We start from the raw sequence: 26,466 nt of genomic DNA on the forward strand, positions 1-26,466 counted from the left end.
GTGTTTTCTGTACATTGCTGCAGTCCTGTTAAGTCGCTGAGATTACTCATGCATCAAGAGGCTAAGCACATATATGGGTATCTACTGTACAATGTACACACATCCCAGAATTTTACTTGCCTAACAATCAATCTAATGCTTTTACTTCTTATAGTTACTGGCTGGCAGCCTAGAATTTGCTGGCACCTACACATAGGATTTTCCTCTGAGCATTGCTGTGACCACATCATGTCTTTCAAATAATATGTATTAACAGTAACTACTTTATGACCAGAAAATAAATCATTATTTATGGAAGGCTTGGAATTTTCAGTCAGTACTAGTCTGTACTTGTTGTGAGGAGCCATCAGCTTAAGGGTTCAGCTGTAGCAAGAGAAAGGAAGACCTGTCCTTGGGATATTCTAACATTTTCCTCTCCAGGAAGCCCCTTTCCTAGGTGCATCTTCTTCACTGTATAACAGAGTACCATTATGGAAATGTTCAGCTAATGGACCATTATGGAAATGTTCAGTTAATGGACCACATGGTACCTCAGGATCCACATGTGGAGATTTTTAGAGAAGGTGGAGATTAACATTCATGGAAAATGGCAGTGGAAGTTAATCAAGTTGCGCAGTGAATTCTAAGCTAGTTTTGGCAACAATACTAGAGCTATTCTTGAGAAAAACGTCATGAGGTACTTGTGACCACAGGTAGGTAAGACCTTTGTCATCAGCCACTCATGAGGAAACATGAGTATGTCCAAGAGGACATTGTCTAAAATAAGGCAGTGTGTTGGCCTTGGCTGTTGAGTCATCGGTATCACTTCCTGCAGCCCCTGCTTTTGCTCCGGGTATTTCTCAAGGGAGCACTGACTTAGCCTAGTCTTTTTGATTCTTCTAGAATGAATAAGATCACAGCTCCGGAGCAGTAATGATGAATATGTCCTTGATTCAGAGGAATGTGCACTCCTTTTAGCACAAGTGTGCTAAATCTTCCATGAGATGTCTGCCTGATTAGTTTTTATCTTTACACGTCATGGCTGTAAAATAGTTGTAAAATGGAGAATTCTGCTTCACAGGAGGATCTGTTCGAGTGAGAGAGCTGTGTTAATGGCTTGTGCCTCGGGGTACCACTGAAAGCTGTTGCATTTGGATCTCTCTTGCCTTTTCTTTATTTTAATGTTTGATTAGATGTTTCTTTAATCACTCAAAATACTATGTGGAACTTCTGTTCGCTGGCAGAGACAGATTCTCACCAGGTTTCAGTGACAGACCCTTCTCAGCTACACTGAAGTTTGCTGCATTTGTAAAACACCTCTTAAGGAAAAGAAAAAGACCCAAACACCTCACCTCTGAGTTTCTGTCCTTAAATATTGTTGCAAAATGTCTGACGTCAAACAATGAGACACAAATTACCCTGTGAACTGTTAACATATGCCTGTTTACATATGATATCTTATAGCCAAAACAGATTAAGATTTGAAGGTTTAACTGCTGTTGAGTTTCCACTTCTGTGAATCACACAGATCAGCTTATTCATCACAGACACTTATTTTTATTCTTTAACTCTTTCAAACTGCTTCTATCCAGAGCGGAGTTTATGGGGGACATGGGAACAGAGGTCACAACTGCATAATAAACCCCAAACTTTGCAAATGAAAGAGCAAAGAGCTGCCAGTAACTACAGCCACCCCAATGAATCAGTAGCAGTTTTTAACTTCCATCAGGTCAGCTGACAGGCACAGAAGCCTTCCCCAATTGCCACGGCTAGTCTGTCCTTCCACCTCGTAAAGTGCCAGCTGCAATTCATGCTGATGACCAAGCCTGTAATCTTTCAGTTTCAGAAGGAAAATTACTTGTAAGAACCAACAACAAGAGAGAATCAGCCCTGAAAAATCAACAGGGTGGCTCAAATTCCAGGTTCAGAGAAAAAAAATTGCACTCATCGTACTAGGATTCCTTGGATGTTGATATAGTGCAAATTCAGAAATGCCAAACATTTTGTGGGGAACTTCACTGATTTCAGTAAATACAGGCAGTTTTCTCTACCAGTTGAATCTATGTGGTGCATCACTGATTTTGATGGGACTCAAGTACTCTCATCAGCAGTCCTGACATAAGTGCATGAGTATTTGTCTTTTTCTGGATAATATGGCTGTGGCCATACTTGAAAAGAGGTATCTCTGATGATAAAAGAAAGAAACCTACCTCCATCTAAACACACCTGCCTCTTCACCTCATATGTGATTGTTATTAAACCCAAGCAGGCAAGTGCTGCCAAAAATCAGTCCATTTCTTTCAGCTGAAGACTGAAAAGGATTTCAGAATTTAGGTTGAACCTGCACTTGCTGTTCAGGCTTTCTGATTCACTGATGCTGCCTGGCTCAGGCTAGCAAAGCGGAGAAGGAAGATCATGTATTTTGAGGCAGGAATGTGAACATTCAGAAATACCTTTCCACTTAGAGTGGTAATAAGTGAGTGCTTGACTATTTGTTCTCTTCATTTAAAGTGTTGCTTCAGATTTGTTTGTTTTTTTTCTCCCAGCTGCATCATCTTAAGCAGGCAATTCACATTATTACCTGTGGATTAGCCAACACAGAGACAGGTTGAGTGCAGCTTCCACTAGGGCCACCAGCACTGCTATGGGTCAAGCCTCTCTAACGTACAACAACAAGGTGTAACCAAGACAGCAATCTCCCTTACAGCATTACTCATTGGAACATGGGGGTAATGACCATATCAGGAACTGTAGCAATATATCTAAGGGTATTCTGGTACAAACACCACAGGTAGCAAACCAAACCTGCTGCCACCAGTTTGTCGGTATGAATTAATCTGGGTATAATTTAGCATTTATAAGGTTATGTGTTATTGGAAGGCACACTCAAGCATCCAGACACCTACACGACCTAAATTTAAGGTGCAACACTGCAGCCATGTAAAATGTATGTACATCTTTGTACCCGAAAACCTGGGAGACCGATCACTACTAGGGACTGAATTAGATCCACGAGGACAGTGTTAATGCACCTCTGTCAGAGACTGCAGAGACTGTTTCACCAACGCAAGTTTCTGTTTCTGAGTGTTCTGCTTATAAATGGTGCTGGAGTAAATTTAACCACAAACTTAAAGGTGAAACAAAAAGCTGTGAACAGTTTAGGACATTTGCCCCCACGTTCGGGTTTTTTTTTTGACAAATGCTAATGTTAACATCCTCTCTTGTGGTATTTAACTGAAAATTGGTGACCCATCTTAAAATCTATAGGTCTGAGACCTGAAATGTCTTAAACGGGACTGATTTTTACACATAAAAATACAAACAAATACATACTGCTCAACTGCCCCCAGTATCTTTCAGCTATTTCAGCTGGGCTTCCACAGACAGAAGCACTCATGATCACTGCTGAGTTTTGAAAAGATGGACTTTTGGGGTTAGACCACATTATGAAAATTACCCAGCTGATTCCCATGAAGTGTTTTGAACACAAAAGCTCAGTGCAAATAATAATGGTTCAGGTCCCTTTTTTAGCTATGAAATCAGCTTGCAGATTAATATTCTTCAATTACAAAATAACAATTTCAGTTTGAAGTGGCTTGCACTCTTAAGTGCAATTGGGGTTAATTATGGTCTGCTCAAGGAAAGCTGTTAGCAAACAGTAACAGGGTGAAAAGCTTAGCATTTAGGTACCTTAGCTACACATTACAATAAATGTCAGATTATAAATTCAGAAAAATGACCTAGGAAAATACCATCTAACCTGCTAAGGATCCCAAAGCTCAAAGAAACCTATATTTTCTGCTTCACACATGCCAAGAGATAATTGCCATCTGACCACCAAGGCAGCTCTTTCCACCTATGACTATTTCTAGTTCATATATGTAGTGCCTTATCTGCTTAGATGTGTTCAGAAAAATTTAGGTAATAAACATGAAGTGTCGCAAAGTTTAAGTCCTTTTTTGGATCTGTGCCCAAAGGCATAGATATCCAAAGCTTATATAAAATGAGATTAACTGCTTTTCAATTCAAGGCATATAGTTACAATATATTTGTATTATCTACAAATTGGTTATTGGAATACATTTGTAAATAATTGTACTCTCCTAACCTACAGTATTAAGATAAAGCCCTCAGAGACTTCCAAACACAAAAAGACTGAAATAAAAGCTTCTGAATCTCAAATCAAAAGCCTAAGTGAGGGCAGAGTGTTCAAGAATTGTAAGAACAAGGCCAAGATCCTCAAAGATGAGTGGTAATTTTGTGCATCCACACACAAGGTATAGATGTGTAGCACTTCCTGCAATTTAAGCTCTATTAAGGTTTCCTGAGGTTTGTATTAAAACATGAATGTACTCCCAAGCAGGGTATATGACTTGGGTAAATGCTTGGTCAGAGTGCCCTGCTCTGAATATTCCCAGCAGTTACAGAGACGGTAACAGAACTATCTGCAATATTGAGCAAAGCACTCGCTATTACATGCCAGCAGAATCTGCATCTCTAATATGCTGAAAAAATTAGCACACTGACAAGGAAGGTTAAATGCTGCAAAACACATTTTATTTATCAAATACAAGCTTTTAGAATTTCAGGAAGGTTAAAAAAAAAGCAATAAACAAGTTAAACTGGAATTCCTCATATTCGGCAGTTTAAAAAATGCTTTCAGTTATAGCTGAGACCTTCAACTTTGCCTATAAATGAAACACTTTAAATAACAATCAGTTACACAACCTACTTACAATCAGCAGCTTATCTCACAAGACCTCTAATAACAAATTTTCTCTGTGGCAGCAGCGTATCCAGCTGACTTATCCAGTGTTGACCATCTTTGTTTATTCTGACTGTCAATCGCTCTTTTAAGTGCTTCATCTGGCACAAGATCTGATCCTTTTACATCAACATGGCTACAGCCAATTTTAGGGCATCTGTTAAAAAGAAAAGAGAGACTCATTAAATTGGAAGAATTGTATTTGTCAGACATAGGCTTTTACATAACATCTGCTAATTTATTGTATTTATCTGGGATTCACTCTCTCCATCAGTTCCTCGTTACCTCTTTTCCTCTTCACCAGCTCTCTGTGGGGAAAAATAAATCAATTTATCTAAACTGAAGGGAATCAACAGCTGAAGGAAGGAAGGAACACAGCAAGAGATGGAACCTCTCACCTGTAGATCGCTCTCTTGCTTTATGTACACAAACCAACCTGCATCAGTAATGAGACTAGCATTGCATAGACATCTTTCAGTGTTGCCTCCTCTCTTTGTAGTCCTCTACAAACTACAGGTAACTACCTCTTACCTTATTAATCTGCAATGGAGAAATATAATCTTCACTGATAGATAAATAGAGAAACTAATTTCTAGGAAAATAGATAAAAGAGAATGAGACTTGCAAAGGCTGACCAGTGAATCAGCGGACTATCTAGTTGGTGTAAAAATTTACCTGGCCTTTTATGAACTGAGAAAGCACAGAAAGGAGAGATGGGGTCAAATTAACAGCCTCTAAATGATAATCAAATACCAAATGTCTTACAACTACTTGAAACAGACAGATAAAGACAGCAGGGTGAAAGATATTCAGGGACCAAAGGTCATTTTCCTCTGGCAGTGGCCCAAACACACACAGATGATACCTGTAGTCAGAAATAACACTTTTCCTGACTTTTTCCTCTGTTAGGAGTAACTTTTTTCTGAGGTGTGGAACTTATTTACACTCAGTACTCATAGCTTTTACTCCAGATTTGTCCACAGCTTACTGTGTTTGTCATGGTTAAGTCACTTAATTGCTCTGTGCCTCAGTTTTCCCATTTATCACCTTATTAGAGCAATAGCTTGCCAGATTAATGAATAACAAGTCCTCAGAAAGCTTCCCACATTTCCTGTAAACATAAAGTATTAATATGTCCTTCCAGGCAGTGGAAAAAAGTGAGCAAACCAAGACACGTAAGAGTTGCCTAAAGGAGTCTATGGCAAGTCTATCGGCACAAAACCAGTGGCTGTGTGTATGTCAGCTGAAGAACTGAAGTTCAGCCAGGGCCCTGCCAAGTGCACCGAAGGGATCCCAGGGATTCAAACTGGAAAGTATGTGTGAGGAAACAGCCACTTCTGTAACTCAGAGTGAGCAACAGCTTTGATTTCAGAGTCAGGATAGACAGAATCCCCCTAACCACAACTCTGCTCTATCAAGACACCTACCTCCACTTGAATACCTCTGGCAGGAGCACAGACAAGCAGCAATACCACGAGAACGGGGTACTCAAATGGGGAACTTGTTGCACCAGCTGGCTTGTCTTCCCACCACAGCAGACTATGGTTTTCCAAAACTGACTGCATTTTCACGAGAGAGGTTAAAATTACAGCAAGTCAGTGAGACTGGGCAGAGAAAACCAAGCAGTCTTTCTTAACTTAGTTACAGTGAGGCAGAGTTATTGCTCTGTGTGTGCTTTTCTAGCACACTGGAACTGCTGCAAAAATGGTAAGGTTGCAAGCTAAAAGCTCAAAATTAAGAACTGCCAGTATTCAGACTGTACAAATAACTTCAGTTTAGGTATAAGGTAGCTTTAAAAGCTAGGTGTTTTACAGTTTACAAGATTTTTTTTACTCTAGACTTTCTCTTAGTCTTTAATTTCTTAAAAGGTAAAATAAAATTCAGTCATGTGACCCCATTAGTTTTTCAGCAGTGCCAAAACTTTTGATCCACCACAACACACTCTACTACCATAACATTTTCCTGATGGATTTAACAACACAGAGAAGTACTTAGATATGAACATCCTAAACTCAGTTCTGTATTGCAGAAGGTATTTTTGCTGTGGTTTTGGGCTGTTGAGTGCATGCTTCCTAGCCTGTCTCTATCCTCCAGAACACTCTCTTCTGTCCAACTTGTGAGCTATTTCCCAACTCCCGTTCATTTTTCCAGCCAAGTTTCTGTCCATCCATGTTGCTGGTTTTGTTGTTATTCCCAGGATATTGCACCCACTCCATTTTTTCTCCCTAGACCTCATAACACAAACAAAGCTACTTCCATCTTGTTCTTCAAGCTGTCTTGACACTTAAGGTGGTGACTGGACATCCCAACTGATGCTTGATTTCATGGTAGTGCTTTCCTGTAGCCAGGAAGGAGTATGAAATAAAAAGTCCCGCTTCCACCTTTGTATCCTCCATGGTGGAGTATGCAGAATCTAACAGAAATGCAAGAGCAACAGACAGAGGAAGTAAGATGCCTGTGGCATTATCTTTGGGGAAATCAGGTTGCTAATCTCTGATAGACCTTCCTGAGAATGTGCAGACTGCACATTTATATTAAAAAGTCCACAACTGGTAAGTTTCTGTGAGGTCAACACCAAAGCATGAAGCTCTAGCATATATAGTGTAAAAACAAATATGAAATTAATGATGAAATGATACGTCCTCTAAACTTGCTCTAAAAAGTGTTTGAGCCTCTTCTCTCTTCTCTTCTCTTCTCTTCTCTTCTCTTCTCTTCTCTTCTCTTCTCTTCTCTTCTCTTCTCTTCTCTTCTCTTCTCTTCTCTTCTCTTCTCTTCTCTTCTCTTCTCTTCTCTTCTCTTCTCTTCTCTTCTCTTCTCTTCTCTTCTCTTCTCTTCTCTTCTCTTCTCTTCTCTTTAAAAATCAAAAGCATCCTAAATTTGAAACTTACCTGGGAGAATTTCAGGTTTAAAAAATTCAACTGTTACGTCTTTTCATTCAAAAAAATATGTCCTGTGTGGAAAGTGGCAGGCTGCTTTGATGATATATAACTAAGAATTATTTAATTGCATTGTAGTAGGAACTGCACAATACCGTCTGATCATTCTTAAAGCTCTCTCTGATCATTCTTAAACTCTGTACTACCTAAAAAGTTGTGCTTTGATATTTCTCATTTTAACACTCACTTACGTGTTTTAATACTTCTCAGTTGTATTGGATTATAAATGCAAAAGAGGGTGCACAGAGGAGCTGTTTATTTTTTGCATTAACTTCAGGGCTTGCTAAATAAGCAGTAGGAACAAAATGAGCTACTAAATTTTAGGAAGCTGAAGTTTCTCTTAGTTGTTCATGGCTGTACGAAATCTCTTTGCTTCTGTTGTGCAGGTACCATAAGTAGCTGTAACTTCCCCACACACTTCCTGAATATTTCCTTACACATTGTTTTCATTAACAAGAAAAGCTCCTTCACGTGTACAGTACTAATGAGGAGACTGTGACTTGGGCAGACACTGAGGTATTACTTCCTGCAGCCTTGCCAATCCAAATACATTTCCTAGAACAAGCGGAGTAAAATTCCACTTACACAGCAAAGCAAATAGCTTTTCCACACATTCTTTGTTAGCTTACCGGACTTTTTTCTTTTGCTGCTTTCGAGTCTGGATAATTTTAAGAATGGCGTCTTCTTCATAAGTATGTCCACAGACTTTGTTTCGAACTGGCCTCTTCATTTCCATCTGTAATCAATAAGGTTTGATTTAAAGGAACTGATAATGCCCATGAAAATGCTTCTGATGAGATTTTATGTAAAACAGGAAGTCTGTTTGACATTTATACATGGCATTCCACTCAAATTACAGTGTCAGGTCCTGCATAGTAAACTGCATTCCTACGTACACGGGTTTTTTTCCCAAGCAATGTTGCCGTTCTCTGATAATGCTTGTAATTTATACTGCCTGATTTTTAACAAGTATTTCAGATTTGTAATAAACAATCCAATGAAGAATATGAAATAACTATTTCCCAATCGATTATAGTAGCAGTGATAACATACCTGTGTAATAGGACAAATAAAGTTCATCTGACTCTGAGTCACAGCTATATCTTCATCGATTTGTTCAATGGCCTCATTATCATTATCTGATCCATGACAAACTATAATGGGAAACAAGACAATTTAAATTTAATACTTAATATAGATAGCCAATACTTAAAATAAGCAAATAATATCCAGTATTTGCCAAGCATTATCTTACAGTGATATCTAAGATGCCACAACATATTTCTGTACCAGTCCCCAAACAAGATACTGCAAAAGATACTGTACTATAGCCTCTGTTAGAAACTGTGTCTCTCAGAAAATGGTAACCACTTTTGTGTGTGTGTGTGTGTGGCTATTTATAAGCCAATTCTAGAAAGGAAAGCAAGATGACCTGAATATATGCAAAGCCTTTGGTATTCTCTGTTCAAGTTCACCAAAAACCGGTAACATGCAGATGAGACCCCAAAATCTAACCAAGGATGAGGTGGAGCTTTTGCAGATTTGGCAGTTCTATCCTCAAGATCAGTTTGTGTTTGAATGTCATAAATGGGCTTGCTATATAGCCTGTAAACACAGTATATACTTTATAAGGAATTTGTACTACTTATCATAATGCATCATTTGTAAAGTGATGCTGCTGTACTTCAACAAGACTATAATTAGTGAAAAACAAAAGCCAAGAAAGTGTTATTTGAGATGAGATGGACAACAGAACATTAGCGAAGTATCCTTAAGGAGAAGGGGCAGAATAAAATATGAAAATTTCCCAGAAAACACCTCATGGCCCCATGCCAGGCACGAATGAGGGGCAGACAAAGAAGAAGAAATCCACCTCGAGCTAGAGAAGATGCAGGTCCCTACCTTTACCAGAAGAAGAAGGCAAGGTGTAAGCAACTCTGTGTACCTAGGGGCACACCAGCCCAGGGTTCCACGCAGAAACTAATTAGCCAGAGTCAAAAGCTGAGACACAGGAGCAGCTAAGGAGGATATATATTATTAAGTATAACCTTAGTAAATGTATACATGTTGTTTTATCTTTTCCTAACTTTGCTCTATTATTGTGAATCTAGGCTTTTAGTTGAATGCCTTTGTTTATCTTTAAATCTTATCTGATAATAATAGCAAACTTAACACCTGCCATAACTTTCCATTCCTTTGGGGTAGTTCTGCAATGTTTTTACAGCAGTGCCCTGGGGTGTAGTCCTCAAGCTGTCCCAAGCTGAACAGAACATTTTTCTCTCTAGCTGGGCAAGCTGGTTTGCAATGTAGCAACACAGGGTTCAGAGAGGATGAAATCCTTCCATGGCCTGTGTTGGCTTTAACTGCCAAGGGGGGCACTGAGAAACACAAGTGAATAGGGAGGGCTTAGTTACTTTATGATTTGCTTCCTACAAAGTGTCCGCCTCGGTTCCCTTTGCTGCTATTGTACACTATCAGCCAATCTCTGCATCTTTGCATCCCTGGTATTCAGCCTTCCACATCTGTTAAGGACCAGTGTTTCCTAACTTATGGTCAAGTCCTGCGTGCCTGTATAGTACCATCACCTTCCGGATGATAACAGCAGACATCACTCTTGGAGCAATCACAATCTCTCACACCCAGTCTAGACTGAGCACACTTCCATATGAGCCAGCACATCTCTGGTTGAGGTACTTTTGGCATGGCTATGGCAGCCATCACTCCACCACAGCACCTCTGGGTATGCCGGTTTTATTTGCATATTTTTCCTTCCTCCTTAACACAGCTTGCCCTTCTCTCCATTCCAATATACCAAGAGTTTTCCAAGCATTCAGGAATGTTTCTGACCTAGGTACTCCCACAAATACTTAGGCAATACTCAGCCAAGCATCAAGGGTATTTCTGTTTCTAAGTCCTCATTCAATCAATAGGGTGTAGATGCAGGGGGTAAAGGAGCTCAAATGTCCAATGTCAGTAATAATTTAAAGGCTTTCATCTCCAAGAATATTAACATACCTTTATCAGATACTGACCCCCTAAAAAAAACTAAACACTTGCAAATTTGAAGGAAAAAGTGAGTACAATTTAACTGTAAATACTGAAACTGCAATGGTATGGACATCAGAAAAAGACTTGCATCAGTTACCAGTTTTCAGAAAAAACCTGTCACATATCATTCTTAGATTGCTTATATATAAGGATTTTGCTATCATAAACACATAGTATTTTGAAGAAAACACAACTTTTTGGGGAAAAAAGTGGGTTTTTTTAATGAAGCTTTTGAAATACAAAGCAAAGGGTGAAATCCCACTGAGACAGCAAGGCTAACCAATATTGCAAATATTAGTGGGTGCCAGCTTTGGCATGGGCTGCTTTATTTAAATACCATACTGATTTTTTCCTATGAGTAATGCCAACAAAGAAAAAGAGATTCAGAATTTCCTTAAATTCATGCATCTGCAAATTTTGACACTGCAGCTCTAATCTTTCCTGCTGAAAACATCAGGAAACTCACATTTTTCTATGTTGTACTTTATTTCAACTCATGAACTTGGTCTGTAGTTCCAGTGTACCAGCACATCACGTTGGTTAGTGAAGTTAGAACACAGCAGTACTAGCAAGATCTACGACAGGTGACTGTTTATAAAGGATGATTTTTTTTTTTTTAAATCAATATGTAGATGTCAAGGAAGGTGAGTAAACTTTTAAAATATGGGGTTTGTGCCTGTGATTTTACTTTTAAAGCTCAGCACTCCAAGTTAAGGCATCCTAAGTGGCCTCTTCTGTAAGAGTGTTCACCTTGCACAGCATCTTCTGACTTTGCTAAGGAGTCACCACTTCACTCATCACTTCTGTGTGTGCTTACTTAGGTACCGACACAAGAATTTAGGAGGCTATGTTGAAGCATCCATGTTTGAAAATATGAGCTCAATGTTGGGTACTGGTGCTTGAGTCTCCCCTGAAGGCCTCAGGTCTCCAAATTATTGAGCTAAATAACAGGCTGGGTTTACCTTTCTCATACCGGCTCTGGAGGTGATTTAGATGTCTCATGTTTAATGGATGAAATTCCATGAGTTGAGACCCACTCCTTGTAGGTGGGATATATTAATCTTCCTGGATTCAAACTCCTTTTGCTGCAAGCTTATCTTAAACACTTCAGGTTGCACTTAATTTACAATGATTTTGTATACAGTCTACCAGATTGGGGCCCTGGTTTCAAGAGGTTATCACAGCACAAATGAATAATTATTTAAACCATTTCCTTTTCATAAGCAGCTAAGATTTTTAATAATAAATATGCAAGACTGGGATGATGCAAGTGATACCTCAATCATGTCAGTAGCAAATTAGCATAAATCAGATAAACCACCCACAGATTTGTTGTTATTGCTTGATGTTCTAGATTACAGGAGGAGAGAAAAAAATAACTTTTTTCCAATTACAGTAAATTTTACAGCGATTACGCAAGACACACATACATCCCAAACTGGCCAGTAAGATGCTCTAAACTGTAGATCTATATCTTTAAACTCATATTGAAAGATGTTTTTATTAAGATCAAAGGGAATTTTTACCAAATGAAATGTATAAAAGTTTGGAGGATCTAACCTGCAAGTTTCACTATTCCATAGAAAGAAGAAACAAAAACACTGGGCCATACATATTTCAGCTAAGTCAGGTTACATTTTTGTAAAATTGAGTTTTCCTTGCAAATTAAAACCAGATTCAGAAAACACTAAGTTATTGTTCCTGAAATTCAGATGTTGCCTTAAATAACAGCATTGCATACATCTATTTTCGTAGTCTCAGAGATTACATTTTAAGAGCCTTTAGAGTTTCTAGTTTTCCATTCTAGCCAACTGAAACCTCTTATGAGCATTATTAACACATTTTCTATCTGGCTATCTCAGCAATGATGTTTACAGCTAATTAGTGCCCACTGTTGTAATAAAACTGCATTCTCATAAAGGTAGCTATTTTTGGTAACACATCATAATGAATTTTGCAACTGCCAACTGTTTTTTACTTATTCAATTTTAATTAAAAGCTGGTAGTACTTTATATCCCTATCAATTTCATCTCTTGATAAAAATGTGACTAATATGCCTTAGCATAGTTTTTACCTACTCTGCTGAGAGAGACTGAGAACTTTTAAGCCAACTTTTAAAAACATGAAAACCATAGTGCGGAGACATTAACTGCTATACTGTGAATTATATTAGGCATGGATAGTATACATATTAAAAAGCATTAGAGGAAAGATTGTCTCCGTTGACATCGTCACTTCTACGACAGACAGACTGCTGTCTGCTCACTGCTTCCAGTGCCAATAACATCCTCTACCCAATTCCTGTTTCTCTAACCTGGCCCCGAGTGAGTACATGTTGCAATGTAAACTTAATTGATTTCTTTCCTTTTGTACTGTGCTGTTCTGCCTTCTCACCTGCCATCAGTCAGATACTACTCCTGGAAATCAAAGGGTAACATTAAGCATGCAGGATTGAGTCTTTGTAAGCCTGAGTTACTAGACAGACAAGGTCTTGGCTCCCAAGAGGGTCTATTGTACTGCTGACTCTATAGAAATAACAGCAACTCGTCCAGGCTGGGAAAAATCCTATCTCTGAGCACTCCAAAAGCCCCATGAATGTTACGAGGACAAGTCAAATGCAAAGTGTTCCTGCCAGCAGGACACAGAAAATAATGAAAGGTGGGGGAGGTGAAGGACATCATCACACCCAAGAGTGGTATTCTAAGAGTCAGAAGGAGTCGGGGGCACTGCGAGCATGGGGTGAGGAAGGTCCAAGGACAAGTCTAAAGGAGGGAATGAGCCCAAACAGTGCTTTCCATGAAACACACTGCTGAGACCACCATGGGCAATGCTTAAGAGTGGGTCAGCACGCCCATTAGTGCTCTGAATTTGGGTTAGACTTCACATCCTGAGCAGCACACCAGAACAACTGTCCAGTGTCCTGCCCCCGGGACAGATCCACAGCAAATGCTATAGGAATGAAAGAAGAGGGGAAGCACAGAGTAATACCTTTCTGGCAAACTTTCTCAGTCTCTAGCAATTTGTGGTCAAGGACTTCCTGAGTCAGAGGTAATATCTTTGCACTTAATAAGCCCTGGAGTTTTCCTCCAATGAATTTGTCTAAACTTGGAGAGGGGAATTTGGGCCTGGACTTTTCAGCTTGATTAGAGACAGTTATCTTTGCTAGAAAGGTTAGCAACAGTTTAATTTTCCTTGAAACTTACCACAGAGGCTGCAGGTTACAGTTTAATTTGATTTTTAAGAGGGAAAATAAGGTGTGCAAGCTACAGCTGCAGTCAAACAGTTCAAAGGCTTTCTGCTTTTGCCAGAGGCATGCGATAGTTTAATTTGCCAACCAAGCCAAACTAGGCTTTGCATTAAAGTACATTACAATTTCATTACTTGCTGGTGTTGCAATACACAAGTTGATCTAAGGAAGGTGGCCTCTAACATGTTGCTCCAGCTTGCAATTGCAAATTTACTTGCTCCTACCCAGGCCAAGCAATTTGCTGGTAATTTACTAAGTCCCTTGTATGTGCCCTGTTTTACACATACTTGTGTAAGAAATGCATAGACATGCATTCAGTCAATCCAAAATAAAATGACAATCCTGTAAATATAAGCCTGATTTTCCTGGAGTGTGAAAGACAAATTAGATGAACAAATTAGCAAATTGTTAGTTCCTTTACATAATAAGAATGGGGAAGGACATTATCCTGCACTAAGCAACAATCCTCTAAAAACTCTTTTAATGCCATCAAATTCACAGCACTTGCATATTTTACAATATTTTGTCCCACTAAGCTACAGGCCTTTTAAAACACACTGTTTCAAATTGAAATACTATTCCTGTTTTATCCTTTCACTACAAGGTAGAGCTGGTTGATACCAGTTTTCCAGAATGACCTTAAAATGAAGAGAGACTATATTTTGATGTAAATGTTATGGGACACTCGTTACAGAAATGTAAGTGAAGGAGACGGAAAGACACTTGAAGCTAGATACAATTTCCTGTTTAATGTATTAATAAATTAAATGTGACTACAAATTCCACCTAGGAAAAAAACCAAAACAAACTCCAGAGGTGCCCTGTGAAACCTTCAGCTCATATACTATTTTAAGTAAGACATCATCTTTGTCTTTAGATTTTGGGAGATTCAGACTGTTGTGCAGTGGGAGCTGTGTCCCTAGAAATGTGAACAGAAAGGGTATCTTTGATTATAAACTATGCAACTGGAGCAGTTTGGTAGTCAAACACACCGAGGCAGCTTCTTGCTCCCTCTGTTATTGCAAACAAACATGAGAAATCCACAAGTCTGTGGATGACATTTCAAACAGCAGTTTCCTCATTGCTGCAGTCTGGACTCAATCTGAAGAAGCTCCTGGGGGAGATGAAGATTACCTAAAACAGTGTCATGAGGGCTCATCAGTAAACTCAGACAAGTCACTATTTCTGGAAAATCTAAAGCAGCTATATTCTTCCATCTTAATTATAATCACCCACAATGGCATGTAAACTTAACAAGCAAGTTAAACACCAAAGGCTCGCTGAAAATAAACCTAACTGATAAACAGACTACTTAAATGACCAGGAAACTCCAGGTCTACATGAAAGCGTGCCAGACATGTGACAATACAGCAAAAGCGTTAGGGATGCCATAGTACAAGCAAAGCAAGACAAAAACTAGAATATCTTACAAGGAAAATATATATCGGACACAAGCTACTAAATTGCAAATATATGTAAAGAACATTTTTATTATTTGGGTTTTCTCCCGCTCTTTAGAAGAAAAAAGGCTGAACAAGCACTGCTTCACACAGTGTACTGTATAAAGGCAATTTCCGTACTGCATAAAGGCAATTTCTTAGACAGCATGACTTCATATATTGGAGATTAGAAGAATATCACACACAATCAAAAAATGAAGAAATTCGCTCCAGACACGTGAAAGAAAAAAATTGCAAAAGATGCAACCAGGAAAAAAAGGCCTACCATTTCATTAGAAGATGAACCACTTTCCATTACTAACATTGTGGTCAGAATCTGGAATGTCACTGATGCAATGCTAACCATCAAATGACATGAACATGTAGGGCTTGCCTACACAGGGAAGCTGTTGCAAAATAAGCGAGGGTGTGAATGTAGAATGCATTAGCTACTTGGCATTAACACACGGTGTGGACGCTCTTATTCTGCAGTAGGAGTGCCTTTGGCTGTTTAGCCTAATCCACTTCCACAGTGGACTTGAGAAAGGCACTGCTAATGCTGGACAGGAGTAGTGAGAGGAAAGTTGTTGGTATTGACAGCAGTTCAGAGCCACATCTGTTTATGCATGAGCCTTTACAAGTCCTTGGATGGTCTGTTCTGTAAATTTAAATCAAATTTTCACAGAACAATCCATGCCAAGTATTCTCTACATATTAGCTCACAAGCAGAAACAATGTCTATGACATCTCTGAACTAAATGTAACATCATGCATCTTTGTAACCTATACTGGAGGTGGCTTTGCTCGTTTCAGTGTATCATTTGTGCATTCCTGTAGTCATTCACTTGTGAAAAGCTGAAATGGTGACAGGTTTTAAGGTGGAACAAGCTTCTGCTAGAAAACACTCCTGGACAGAACTGTTCCAGGGTAACAGAGGGACAGAAAACAAAAAGAGTAGTGATCAGGCAAGCAGACCAGGTAGTGTAGCTTCCTAGCAGTCCATCCAACAGCCTGCTGTGAAACCAGTGAGCAGAAAAGCCCCTAGCTAGCCCAAATGATCACACCCCTAGAAGATTATCATTCTGATTATCATTTCAATCTGTCTCTTCCCATTCTCCTCACAAGACTTTTTGACAGAGATTTCACTGTCTTTCCTAAACAGGCCTGTTGTAAAACACCTTTAAAAAGTCACCAAAATAATGCCCCCAGCCCTGGTGTCAGGAGAGTGGTGAATACAGACACATGTGGTGTGTCATGTGTTGGGGCAGAAGGAGGAAATATTTATGACGTATACGGTGAGAGGGCATGAATCTATAAACCCTGAACATGAACCTGTTGATTTGGTGATTGGTGAGGATGGCACCAACTCAGCAGCTGTCTGAAACTGCAGAGAGAGCACAGGAAAGAGCAATCTCTCACCTTTGGGAATCGGCAGGTTTGTAGTACAGGAAACCAGCTCCACTGCCCCCTTCACCCAAAGGAAGCTGGAGAGACAGATCTGCCTTTCTTTACCAGGAAAAGACAGATGCACTGTATCACTCTTGAATAAAGACATGAGTACGAACAAGAAGAAGTGAAACCGAAATGATGGGGGTAAAATATTCTTTTCTCCACCCCCTAAGGCCCAACGTTGAAACACTTGAAAGGAGCTTTTAGGCGAGATATTTTATTTCAAAATTAATATTAATGAAGAGAGCAGCATTTGCAATTCTGTTCTTAATGATTCATTTCAATCCTTCAGAGCGCTTTCTAAAACTCTAAGCTACTTCAAAAATTAATTTACTTCATTTAGAAATACATAACAACAAGCGATGACAATTCAATGTGCAGTGAAGCACTATATATGTCCACATAACTTACTGGAGTTACATTATTAAGATGTATAAAGAGAGAAGTTCTGTTCATCTCTCAAGCTTAATTTCTTCTGTAATTTACATATAAACTTTACCACTCCAGTTATTCTGAATTCTGCAGCTTTGCACCGCCTGAAATGCCTCTGCTGAAATGGCCTCTGGGATGGGCAAGGAGACTCAGCTGTCTGCATGCCATGGTCATTACTCCAGCACCATCTCAGAGCTTGTCCCTGCTGCAGTCACTGCTCCGGGCACTGGCTGGGTACCCGCCCTGGGCTGCATCTCCCGCTCTGCTCCTGCCTTTGGTCACCAGCCCACAGCCCCAACAACCTCCTCAGAAGAGGAATTTTCCTAAAGCAATGAATCATTTGTGGAAGTAATAACAGCAAATTCCTTCTTCTCTTGAACACAAAACACTATAAAAAAGGTCAGTTTTACTACCATGACTGTGTCACTGGTGGAAAACTGAGGCACAGGGCAGGGATACATCCAGGGCCATTAGCACATTTTGTGTGCTAGACTGTTGTCTTTCCCATTAGACCACCCTGCCTTCCCCCGAGTAACTAAGGCTATGAACAGCTCTCAGATACATTCTTAGGGAACGCATCAGTTCCATGCTAAAAGCAAAAAATACAACACAGAAACCAGTATCTTCTAGTAATTGAACAATATCTGGTTTATTCTGAGAAAACTAACACTTGCACTGAAGAACATGTGATCATTTTCTGGTAAGTCATATTTATAAAATAATGCTTCTTTGCTAGACTAATTGAGAAAAGGAAAAAAAATCAACATTTAATGTCATATTGAAACAAGTTAAGAAATAAAACTCACAGGTTTTTTTTTAAAGAGGAAGTTACAGATTGCCATTGCTCAATCATAAAACTGCAAGGTTTTCATTTAGGTTAAGGAAGAGTGACATATTGCATGTGTTGTACTAAGACATTCTGCATAAACTATGCTGTGCACACTGAGCAGATCTTCACTATAATAATCCTCGGTTCCCTAAAAGAAATAAAAAATGTTGCTAATCCCAATTTATACAGCATACTCCAGAACAATGTCACAGGTGCAGCTAAACATAATGCTATCATCAGTTTGGAACAGCTGAACAGTTATTCTTCTCGACCTGTCCTGTGATGTAAGATTAGGCTTCTTGAATGGCAGTCAGTAGAAAAAATCTAATGCTAAAGCCCTGAGCTATAAATACTCATGGATTATAACTGCAGCAGCCTAGTAGCTCTTCTGATGGTAATTAGCAGTTAATTTTAAATCTGATCGATACTTATTTCAAATCTCTTTCTGCAGATTCTCAGTTGCCAGGAGTGTAACTGGCAGAGTGCATCTTCATTAATGCTACATGCATCAGAAAATCATTACCACTCTATAGGTGTCATTTATTTAGCAACACATGCATTTCAGACTTCACGTTGACATTTTTGCATGGTGCAGATAATAGACAATCTGGAAATGACTGTGCTTTATGGCAAATGTGCTGGAAAAACTGTGAGGGGCTTAACTAAGGTCAGGCACAAAGCAAAGTCTTTTAAACCCTCAAGGTCTCTCTATGTCTGCACTTTCCTCTCCAGATCAGGTTTCATAGGGTAGTGAAGTGGGACAGAGAAAGGACTTGAACACCCTCAGCACAGATGCACGCAGCAGCAGAAACTAGAACGGCTAAGCAGGACAAGCAGAGCAAGGGCAGCTAATGTTGAATTGATGGGACAGCAGTTGCAGTGTCGCTTGTGCTTCATAATAAGGATAACGAGCACATAGCTAAATCACATGGCATTCTGCACAGTCTTCATCTTTCTAGCAGAGCAGTTAACGTTACACTCGCTATTTCAATCTTATAGTTATTACCAAGATGGAGTAACATTATAGTTGTCCTCTTAAGAACTATTAATTTCCCTTGCACTCCAGCTGGCACATCAGCTCTTGCAGAAACACATACAATCCCTAAATGTATGCTGAGGAAGATCAAGATTTTATATCTCAAAATAAAAATCTTAATGTAAGTAAGTGAAACAATCAAACTATAATAATTAAGAAAGGAAAACAAAACTGAATACAACAAAGCTACACTAAGGAATCACCATTTCAAAACAATGACGGTAAGGCACAGACTGTTTTTGTCAATGCTCCTTTCACATCAGAAATCAAGCACAGCCCTGCAACCCAGAATTTAGGTTAGGTCCGTGTTACAGGGACTTTCTGGTTTGTACAGGTAATTAAGAGTCCTCCTTTTCTACACATTTGGCTACAGTTAGTAAAAATATGTGGGAACTGGGTTCAGTGACTGGAAGGAATGGAAAACCTTTAAGGACAGAATCAATATATAAAGGGGGATCACAAGAAAGATGGAGAGACTTTTTATCAGGGCCTGCAGTGAAAGGACGAGGGGAAATGGTTTTAAACTGCAAGAGGGTAGGTTTAGATTGGGTGTGAGGAAGGCATTCTTTACTATGAGGGTGGTGAGACACCGGAACAGAGAAGCTGTGGATGTCCCAGCCCTGGAAGTGTTGGACGGGGCTTTGAGCAACCTGATCTAGTGAAAGATGTCCCTGCACAAGGCAGGGGGGTTGGACTAGATAATCTCTAAAGGTCCCCTGAACCAAGACCATTCTATAATATTTCCCTGATTCCAAGCTTTTATTTGCACATACCAGCACTGGCAGTTACAGCTCTTCAGGATCAAATACTACCTTGATATGGCGTGCATGACAGTACTAGAACATGTAACACAATTTAGGAAATTATTTGTTAGATTAAGAAGCTGAAAAGCACTTTTAGTAAAGACCATAAAGGGACTATGTCCTTAAAAAAATGCAACAATAGGAAATGCTAGTCACAGACAAATGACACAGTTAAGCTCTCCCCATAACAAAACACACTGAGCCTTAACTGAAAAACTGCAGCAACCATACACTTCCTAGAGGTGTTTTGCTATTTTTTTCATTGCAAAGCTGATCAAGGTATAGTGTCCCATTTCATGTAAAGGAAAACACATAAAGTATCAAAGGGGCTCTTCAGAGGGCACATACTTGAATAATAAATAATTCTAGTCAGGGAGTACAGGGGAACCTGGAAAACAGCAGCAAGTCGCATGCCGATTTTGTAAACATAGGAAATGATCACTTCAAAACTTTCAGCTGCTTGAGGTGCTGTCCACTCATATATGACAGACCTAACAGGGAAGAGTCACCATGTTAGTGACACCCACAGGTATGTGGAAAGGGCAGTCATTTAGCAGTAAGCAGAGTTCCTTGGGAAGTGACAGTCTTTGCAATCACGCATTCCTGGGTTACTACATTTGGCCTCTGGCTTGTACAGCGCAGAGCTTGAAACCAGGAGCTCGATTATCACTGACAATGCTGATCTGGAATTTCAGGAATGGGTTGTAGTGGGTCCCGGGAAGCAAACAGCATTTATGAAGTGAAGAAGCACTCTATACCTTTGCCAACACAGAATGTTATGTTGCTCTGAGATGTTGCAAGAGCATGCAAGCAGTGTGGGAAAAGTGCAAACAGAGCTGGTGCAGTAGGAACTACAAACGGCATCACGTTATTTACCACGGGGGGCAGGAAGGTGTATGAAATTCCACACCACTCAGCGCCTGAAAATATTCTTCAGCAAATTGTTAAACGATTTGATTGTAAGCAGCTAAAGGACAACAAGGTAGTAAGAGGCAGCCAATATATTTCTTTCCAGATCAAATCATGCCAAACTGATCTAACCTGCTTCTCTGATAGATTAACTGTCCCTACTGAATGAGAGAAGTCAGCTAACATATATATGCTGATTTTAAATACAGCTCTTGATGTTCTCCAGATGACATTCTCCCAAGCAAACTAAAGAAATTAGTATAGATCTTCACCCAGATCCAAGAAACAACACAACAATTAAACTTTCTTCTGATCACAGTTTCTTTTTTTCTCAAACAGATCACTGGTGTAACAATCATTACAGTAATGCCTAAAAACCATAATAGAGATCAAACAAGATTGTACAAGACACTATACACATTCATGAAAAGACAATTTCTGGCATTGGAGAGCTACAGTCTAAACAATCAGGGCAGACAAGGAAAATGTTTTACCAGCACTGTCAGAGATGGGAAACTGAGGCAAAAAAAAGATTAAGAGCCCGATTTTCAAATGAGCTCAGCATATTTGTTGCTGAGCTTGCTTGAAATTCTAGCCATAATCAACATCATGGAAATCGCTAGATGTTGAGCTCCTTTGAAAATCAAACCAATATGAAAATTTGGCCCAGAGGTCTTTTGAAAATCTACATCAAGAGGCTTACCCAAGGTCACCCAGGAAGTTGGTGGCAGGGCTGGGAACTGAACTTACATCTTATGACTCCCACTCTGGTGCATAACTAATGTCACTCTGTGTTCTGTTTTAATTAGCTATGGGGAGATCTCAAACCAGAGAATGCTTTTGAAATGAAAGAAAAGAAAACCCTTGTAAGTGCATTCAGTTTCCTTTCAGAAGCATCAGCACAATGGACTACCAGCAACTCACAAACTGTAGGGATTTCTAGCTTCTTTACTAAGCTTCTGTTGTCCTTGGGGAAGATAAATTGTTTGTTGTTTACTTCTCATATATAAAGGGATTCCCTGGAGAACTGTTCATTTTTTCACTAATAATATTTTTTTTTAACTTGCACTATGCCTCTGACCCATACAAATATTTTTCCAGTGACAAATGAGGATAGAAAAAGGAAGCCTGCAGAGTGCAAAGGCTTGTAAGGATTAGTAGACAACCTCTGGGGCAAGGAGTGGAGACTTATGCTATTGCTTATTATTACTACATTTTTCCCTAGGTAGAGAGAGGTGTTTGAAGTGGTTTCCTTGCTAATGCAGTGGCACAGCAAACTATTTACTTTGCATGTATATGCGGTTGCTTCAGTACCTCTTTTGCTGTTCCTGTGGAACACCTAAGATGCACTGTTTTCAGCAGTCCCCAAGTTTTTTCTGGAACATCTAGATTTTCTATACTTTCCCTGGCTTTGGCAGCATCCATAGGTCCCTAAGCATCTTCCCTGACAAGTCTTTGATGGAGAACTATTGAAGCCATCTCAAGAACAACAGAATATAGAAAATTATAACAAAGGTGGAAAACCAAGTCAAAGCTAGAGTACAGTTGGTAGCAGCTTCTTTTAGCCCAATGCACTTTGCTAAAATCTAGATGTGGCACTATTTTGTCCAAGACAGAATAATAGGTTAGTATTTCTATTCATATTTTTGCCATCAAAAGCTTTAGCCTACTTTCCTGTAAAAGACTATGCAGGTTGATACATCAGTGCTCTTCAAAAGTTGGAGTAGGTCATTTCCTTAGCTCTCTGACCCTGATACGCTGTCTGTGATCACAGGGGACTTCTGAATTCACTTTGTTGTACACTGGGAATCTCACTGATAAAAGCCGATGAGAATTTTGCCCATTTTTCCTCAGACAGAAAGCTACTTGGATAGAAATGGAAACTCTGGCTCATGCTGACGGCTGGAGATTTCATAAAAGAGGAGCTGCTGGGTTCATTATTCCCAGATTTCTGTCAAAAGTAGAAAAATGGCTTTCTTTCTTCTTTCTAACTTTGAGTCTTCTTGTACCCTTTTAGTGTTATTTTCAACTCTGCTGCCTACTTTGGGGTATGTTTCTCTTGGGGTCAGAACAGTGTCTTACTTCTGCGTCAAAAGTACCTTCCACTTTTCTTCTTCATAATTTTCACTGCTACAAGTTTACATGTCCAGCTGCAAAGCTGTGTGAGTTTAAAAACAACTTTATCTAGAAAGCCAAAAAACACTTCACTAGAGACAAAACATAATAGGTAAGTGACGCAAACAGATAGTGGAGTGAGAGAGATGGTTTACAAGCAGAATGTTTGTTTCTACAGATTAGTTGGGCATACTGTTTCTTCTTACAGAGCATTTTTAGTTTCTTTTAATCAGTAAAAATATATTATTAGCTTTAGTTTAGCACTGGTTCAGGGATTAGTAGTGTTTCTACAATGGAAGTCATTAAAGGGGAGGTTTGAGGGAAGGCAAATTTACAGGGCTCCCTTCCTTCTGGAGAGTGTTTCTCATGTAAGGGATGGCACAAGAAAAACCAAAGGGACACATAGGGGAAAATAAGCAAAGCTGACAACTGAGGTTGGCAGCGCTGCCCAAGCAGAGGGGAAGTGGGTGACTCCATCAAGTCGCACGGTGCGCAGCTGGGTGCGGCAGCAGTTTGAAGGTCCTCACAGGTAAAGCATTCCCAGAGCCTACTTCTGCAAGAGTCCTATCTGTCAGGTGCTTTTTTCCCATCTTATCTGTCTCTTGTTTCACTCCACACCCTCCTTTTCTTGTATGGCTTTCTCATTGTCTTGTCTCACTTATCTTGGATCACAAGCATTCTGGGGCAGGGAACGCATCTTTATATAGTAAAGAGGCAGTGCTTTTATGGCATTATATGCATAATTAATAATAATTCTTTCAGTGTATAAAGTGAAACTTCTCAAATAAGCATTAAAAATCAGTTGTCTAGAAGAGGGGATCTCTTCAGTTAATGAAAAACATTGCTGAAAATCTTGGGGTTAACCTTAAAGTGTATGCTTAAAACAAACCACGACCACTGTTAAACATGCAGGTTGCACATGTTCTGGAATGCTGATTGAGCAGGCTTATGTGGGATCATCCAAAACCTTTGCAAGCTGATGAATCTGCATAATTAAGCTCTCCCTCATTACAGGTCTCCAAAGCACATTAATCAGGTCTCCACAAGAGTAAAGTTCACTCTGGAGACGAGAATACATCTTTGACTAATTGGGTGTTTTGATCAGCTCGATTTGGTAAACTGAGGCTGCATCTGTATTGACCATATACCATATTATATGCTGCCATCTAAGTTACGCATTCTGCTGTCTGCATACTGACCCAATAATAGATCTTACAATGTACATTATTTTACTCTCTCTCTTCATTTTTGACAAACATGAATTTCTAAGGACCTTATGAAATACTTTCTCCTCTTCCAATAAAATCACAAATGGATTGGGATTTTGTTTTGTTTTTTAACTAGGGAATTTGACTCTATATTATGATCCTGACCGTGAAATGAGCTTCACAGGGGCAGTACCAGCAGTCTTGTCAATTGTGTTGAACAGTCATCTTGTTGTTCCTAAGCTCACTGAAGGATGGAAATCCCTCTTTACATATGCTGCTGTCGTGGCTAATATCCTGAGAAGAATGTTGTCTAGTCTGTTGATCACACAAAATTTAGAATTTAAGTAACACTGAGACAAAGTGTATCCATACATGAGAAATCAAATACAATTACAAATATCAAATAATACAAAAATGCTTTTGAAGATGCAGGGGAAATTTTATCTGGAGAATCCTGAAACAGGTACAGAAACCAGGCAGCACTAACATACTAAAACTGGTATAAACCAGTAGCAGTAGCACCACCCCACTACACTTTCACTTTAATCCTGCAAACTTGTCTGGCATAGGTAGCCATAGGCATCTTTTCTAATATGCAACATCGTAAAGATCTAGTTATTGGATGCTTGAACATTTAAAGTGGGTTGAGCATTATAATATTGTAAAAACAAGTTCCTAACTGAAATCTTAGCTAGCAATACAACATCACGCATTTATTTCCAAAAGGAATTAACTATCTTGAGATAATGCACAGCTCTAATGGTACATATAAAATTTTTTGAGCTAGAGCACTTAACCAATATTAGCAACTTAAATTATTTCAAATATGATTTGAAATGATGAAAACTTTCTTATCAGAGGCCAACATCAGATTTAATCTATTGAGCAATACTTGTGATTAGTACACAAATAGATGGGTGGAAATGCAGAGTTATTAACATTTGAGAAATTAGGAAACCTTATAATCAAAACTTTATTTTACAAATTGATTTAAATACAGAAGAGGAATATGTTCAGGCAGGTCTTCTATTTCAGACATTTTATTTCCCTTTGAAACTTAAAAAAAAGAAGAAGCAAAAGAAGACGACAGACATGTCAATGGTTGAATGGGTGGGTGGGTCTTCCTGTGAAATGAATCATACTTTTCATTCAGTTTTATGAAAGTCTTGCTTCAAGCATGCCTATAATTACTATTTGTTGCAATGGCACAGCAGTCTGCCATGCAGTACAGTTTACTAGTTTTCTGAGGGTGCAAATCTCTTTTGTAGACACAAATTGTTGGTCCCTTCCTCAGCATGCACATGTGGGCTGGGGAGCTGATAAAGAAATTTTAGTACAGGATGGTCAGGAAGGTCTTTTGTTATAATAGTCCGAATTGATAATTGAAGATGCATAGTAATCATCAGTACAGACTGAGATAACTACCTAAATCCTGTGGCCAAAGTTAGCTCTGCCTCAGAGGCTGTTACTACAAGGACACACAAGCCAACCCAGATTATGGCCTGTCTTTGTCAGTCTTGATGTTTTATGTAAATTTCTATTAATGCCTTGCTTGGGTACCTGCTGTGTAAAACTAAAAGTGATTCTTTTATGGGTGATTCCACCAAAGGTGCTCAGCCACTGCATTGGCAGATAGAGCACCAAGTTAGGTACTGAAGAGTCTTACCTAGTGCTTCAGGAAAGTCAGGTAACTAGCAAAGGGATCTACAACTACCACCAACGTTGAAACTGCTAAAGATATCACACAGCACATGTTGATGACAGCACTTCAGATCTCTCATATTGAGGAGTTTGGTGCTTTATTCTGCAAAAGCATCCTACCACCAGAGATTTAGAGTTCTAAGGCTTCTCTGGAGTTCAAAGGCTTTTCTTTCAGAACAATAGGACACAATATTGTTTCTTTCAAAATATGTCAGGAAGAGAAAGCAATAGCACCAGTCTTTCCATTTCTTTCAATAACTAAGAAGAAAGAAAAAAAGTTCAATTAATCTTGGGTAGCTTGCAGCCCTACTAAGGAAAAGGTAAGAGGCCACTCTGACATCATCTGCTGAAGCCAGACCACTGTGCCTCTGGAGCAACAGGTTGGAACCAAAAGCCAAAAATCCAGAGCATGATTTTGCAGCTCCAAGAGCCAGGCATTCAACCAGGAGGGAGAAAGTACTGAGCTTCTCCCTTAACTCCTTGGGTTATTTCTAGTATCTACTCACATAATGCCTAATGTAAAATGCAGTCCTCAGTATCTTGAGAGCAGTACCAGTGCCAACACCTAG

The 26,466-nt window shown here is 39.3% G+C and overlaps 1 protein-coding gene across 1 annotated transcript in view; it reads right to left on the reverse strand.

Annotated features, from left to right (window-relative positions):
- Positions 1-4,514: 4,514 nt before the first annotated feature.
- Positions 4,515-26,466, reverse strand: part of NSMCE2 (NSE2 SUMO ligase component of SMC5/6 complex) — a 132,072-nt gene continuing 110,120 nt past the window's right edge. The window contains exons 5-7 of the mRNA XM_074842875.1: positions 8,734-8,834; positions 8,310-8,416; positions 4,515-4,901 (exon numbers count right to left, since the gene is read on the reverse strand). Coding sequence (XP_074698976.1) covers positions 4,742-4,901; positions 8,310-8,416; positions 8,734-8,834 — 368 coding nt within the window. The 3' untranslated portion in view covers positions 4,515-4,741. The remainder of the gene's footprint in view (positions 4,902-8,309; positions 8,417-8,733; positions 8,835-26,466) is intronic.

This window comes from Strix aluco, chromosome 1 (genome assembly GCF_031877795.1).
Source record: "Strix aluco isolate bStrAlu1 chromosome 1, bStrAlu1.hap1, whole genome shotgun sequence".
In the NCBI taxonomy this organism is placed as follows: Eukaryota; Metazoa; Chordata; class Aves; order Strigiformes; family Strigidae; genus Strix; species Strix aluco.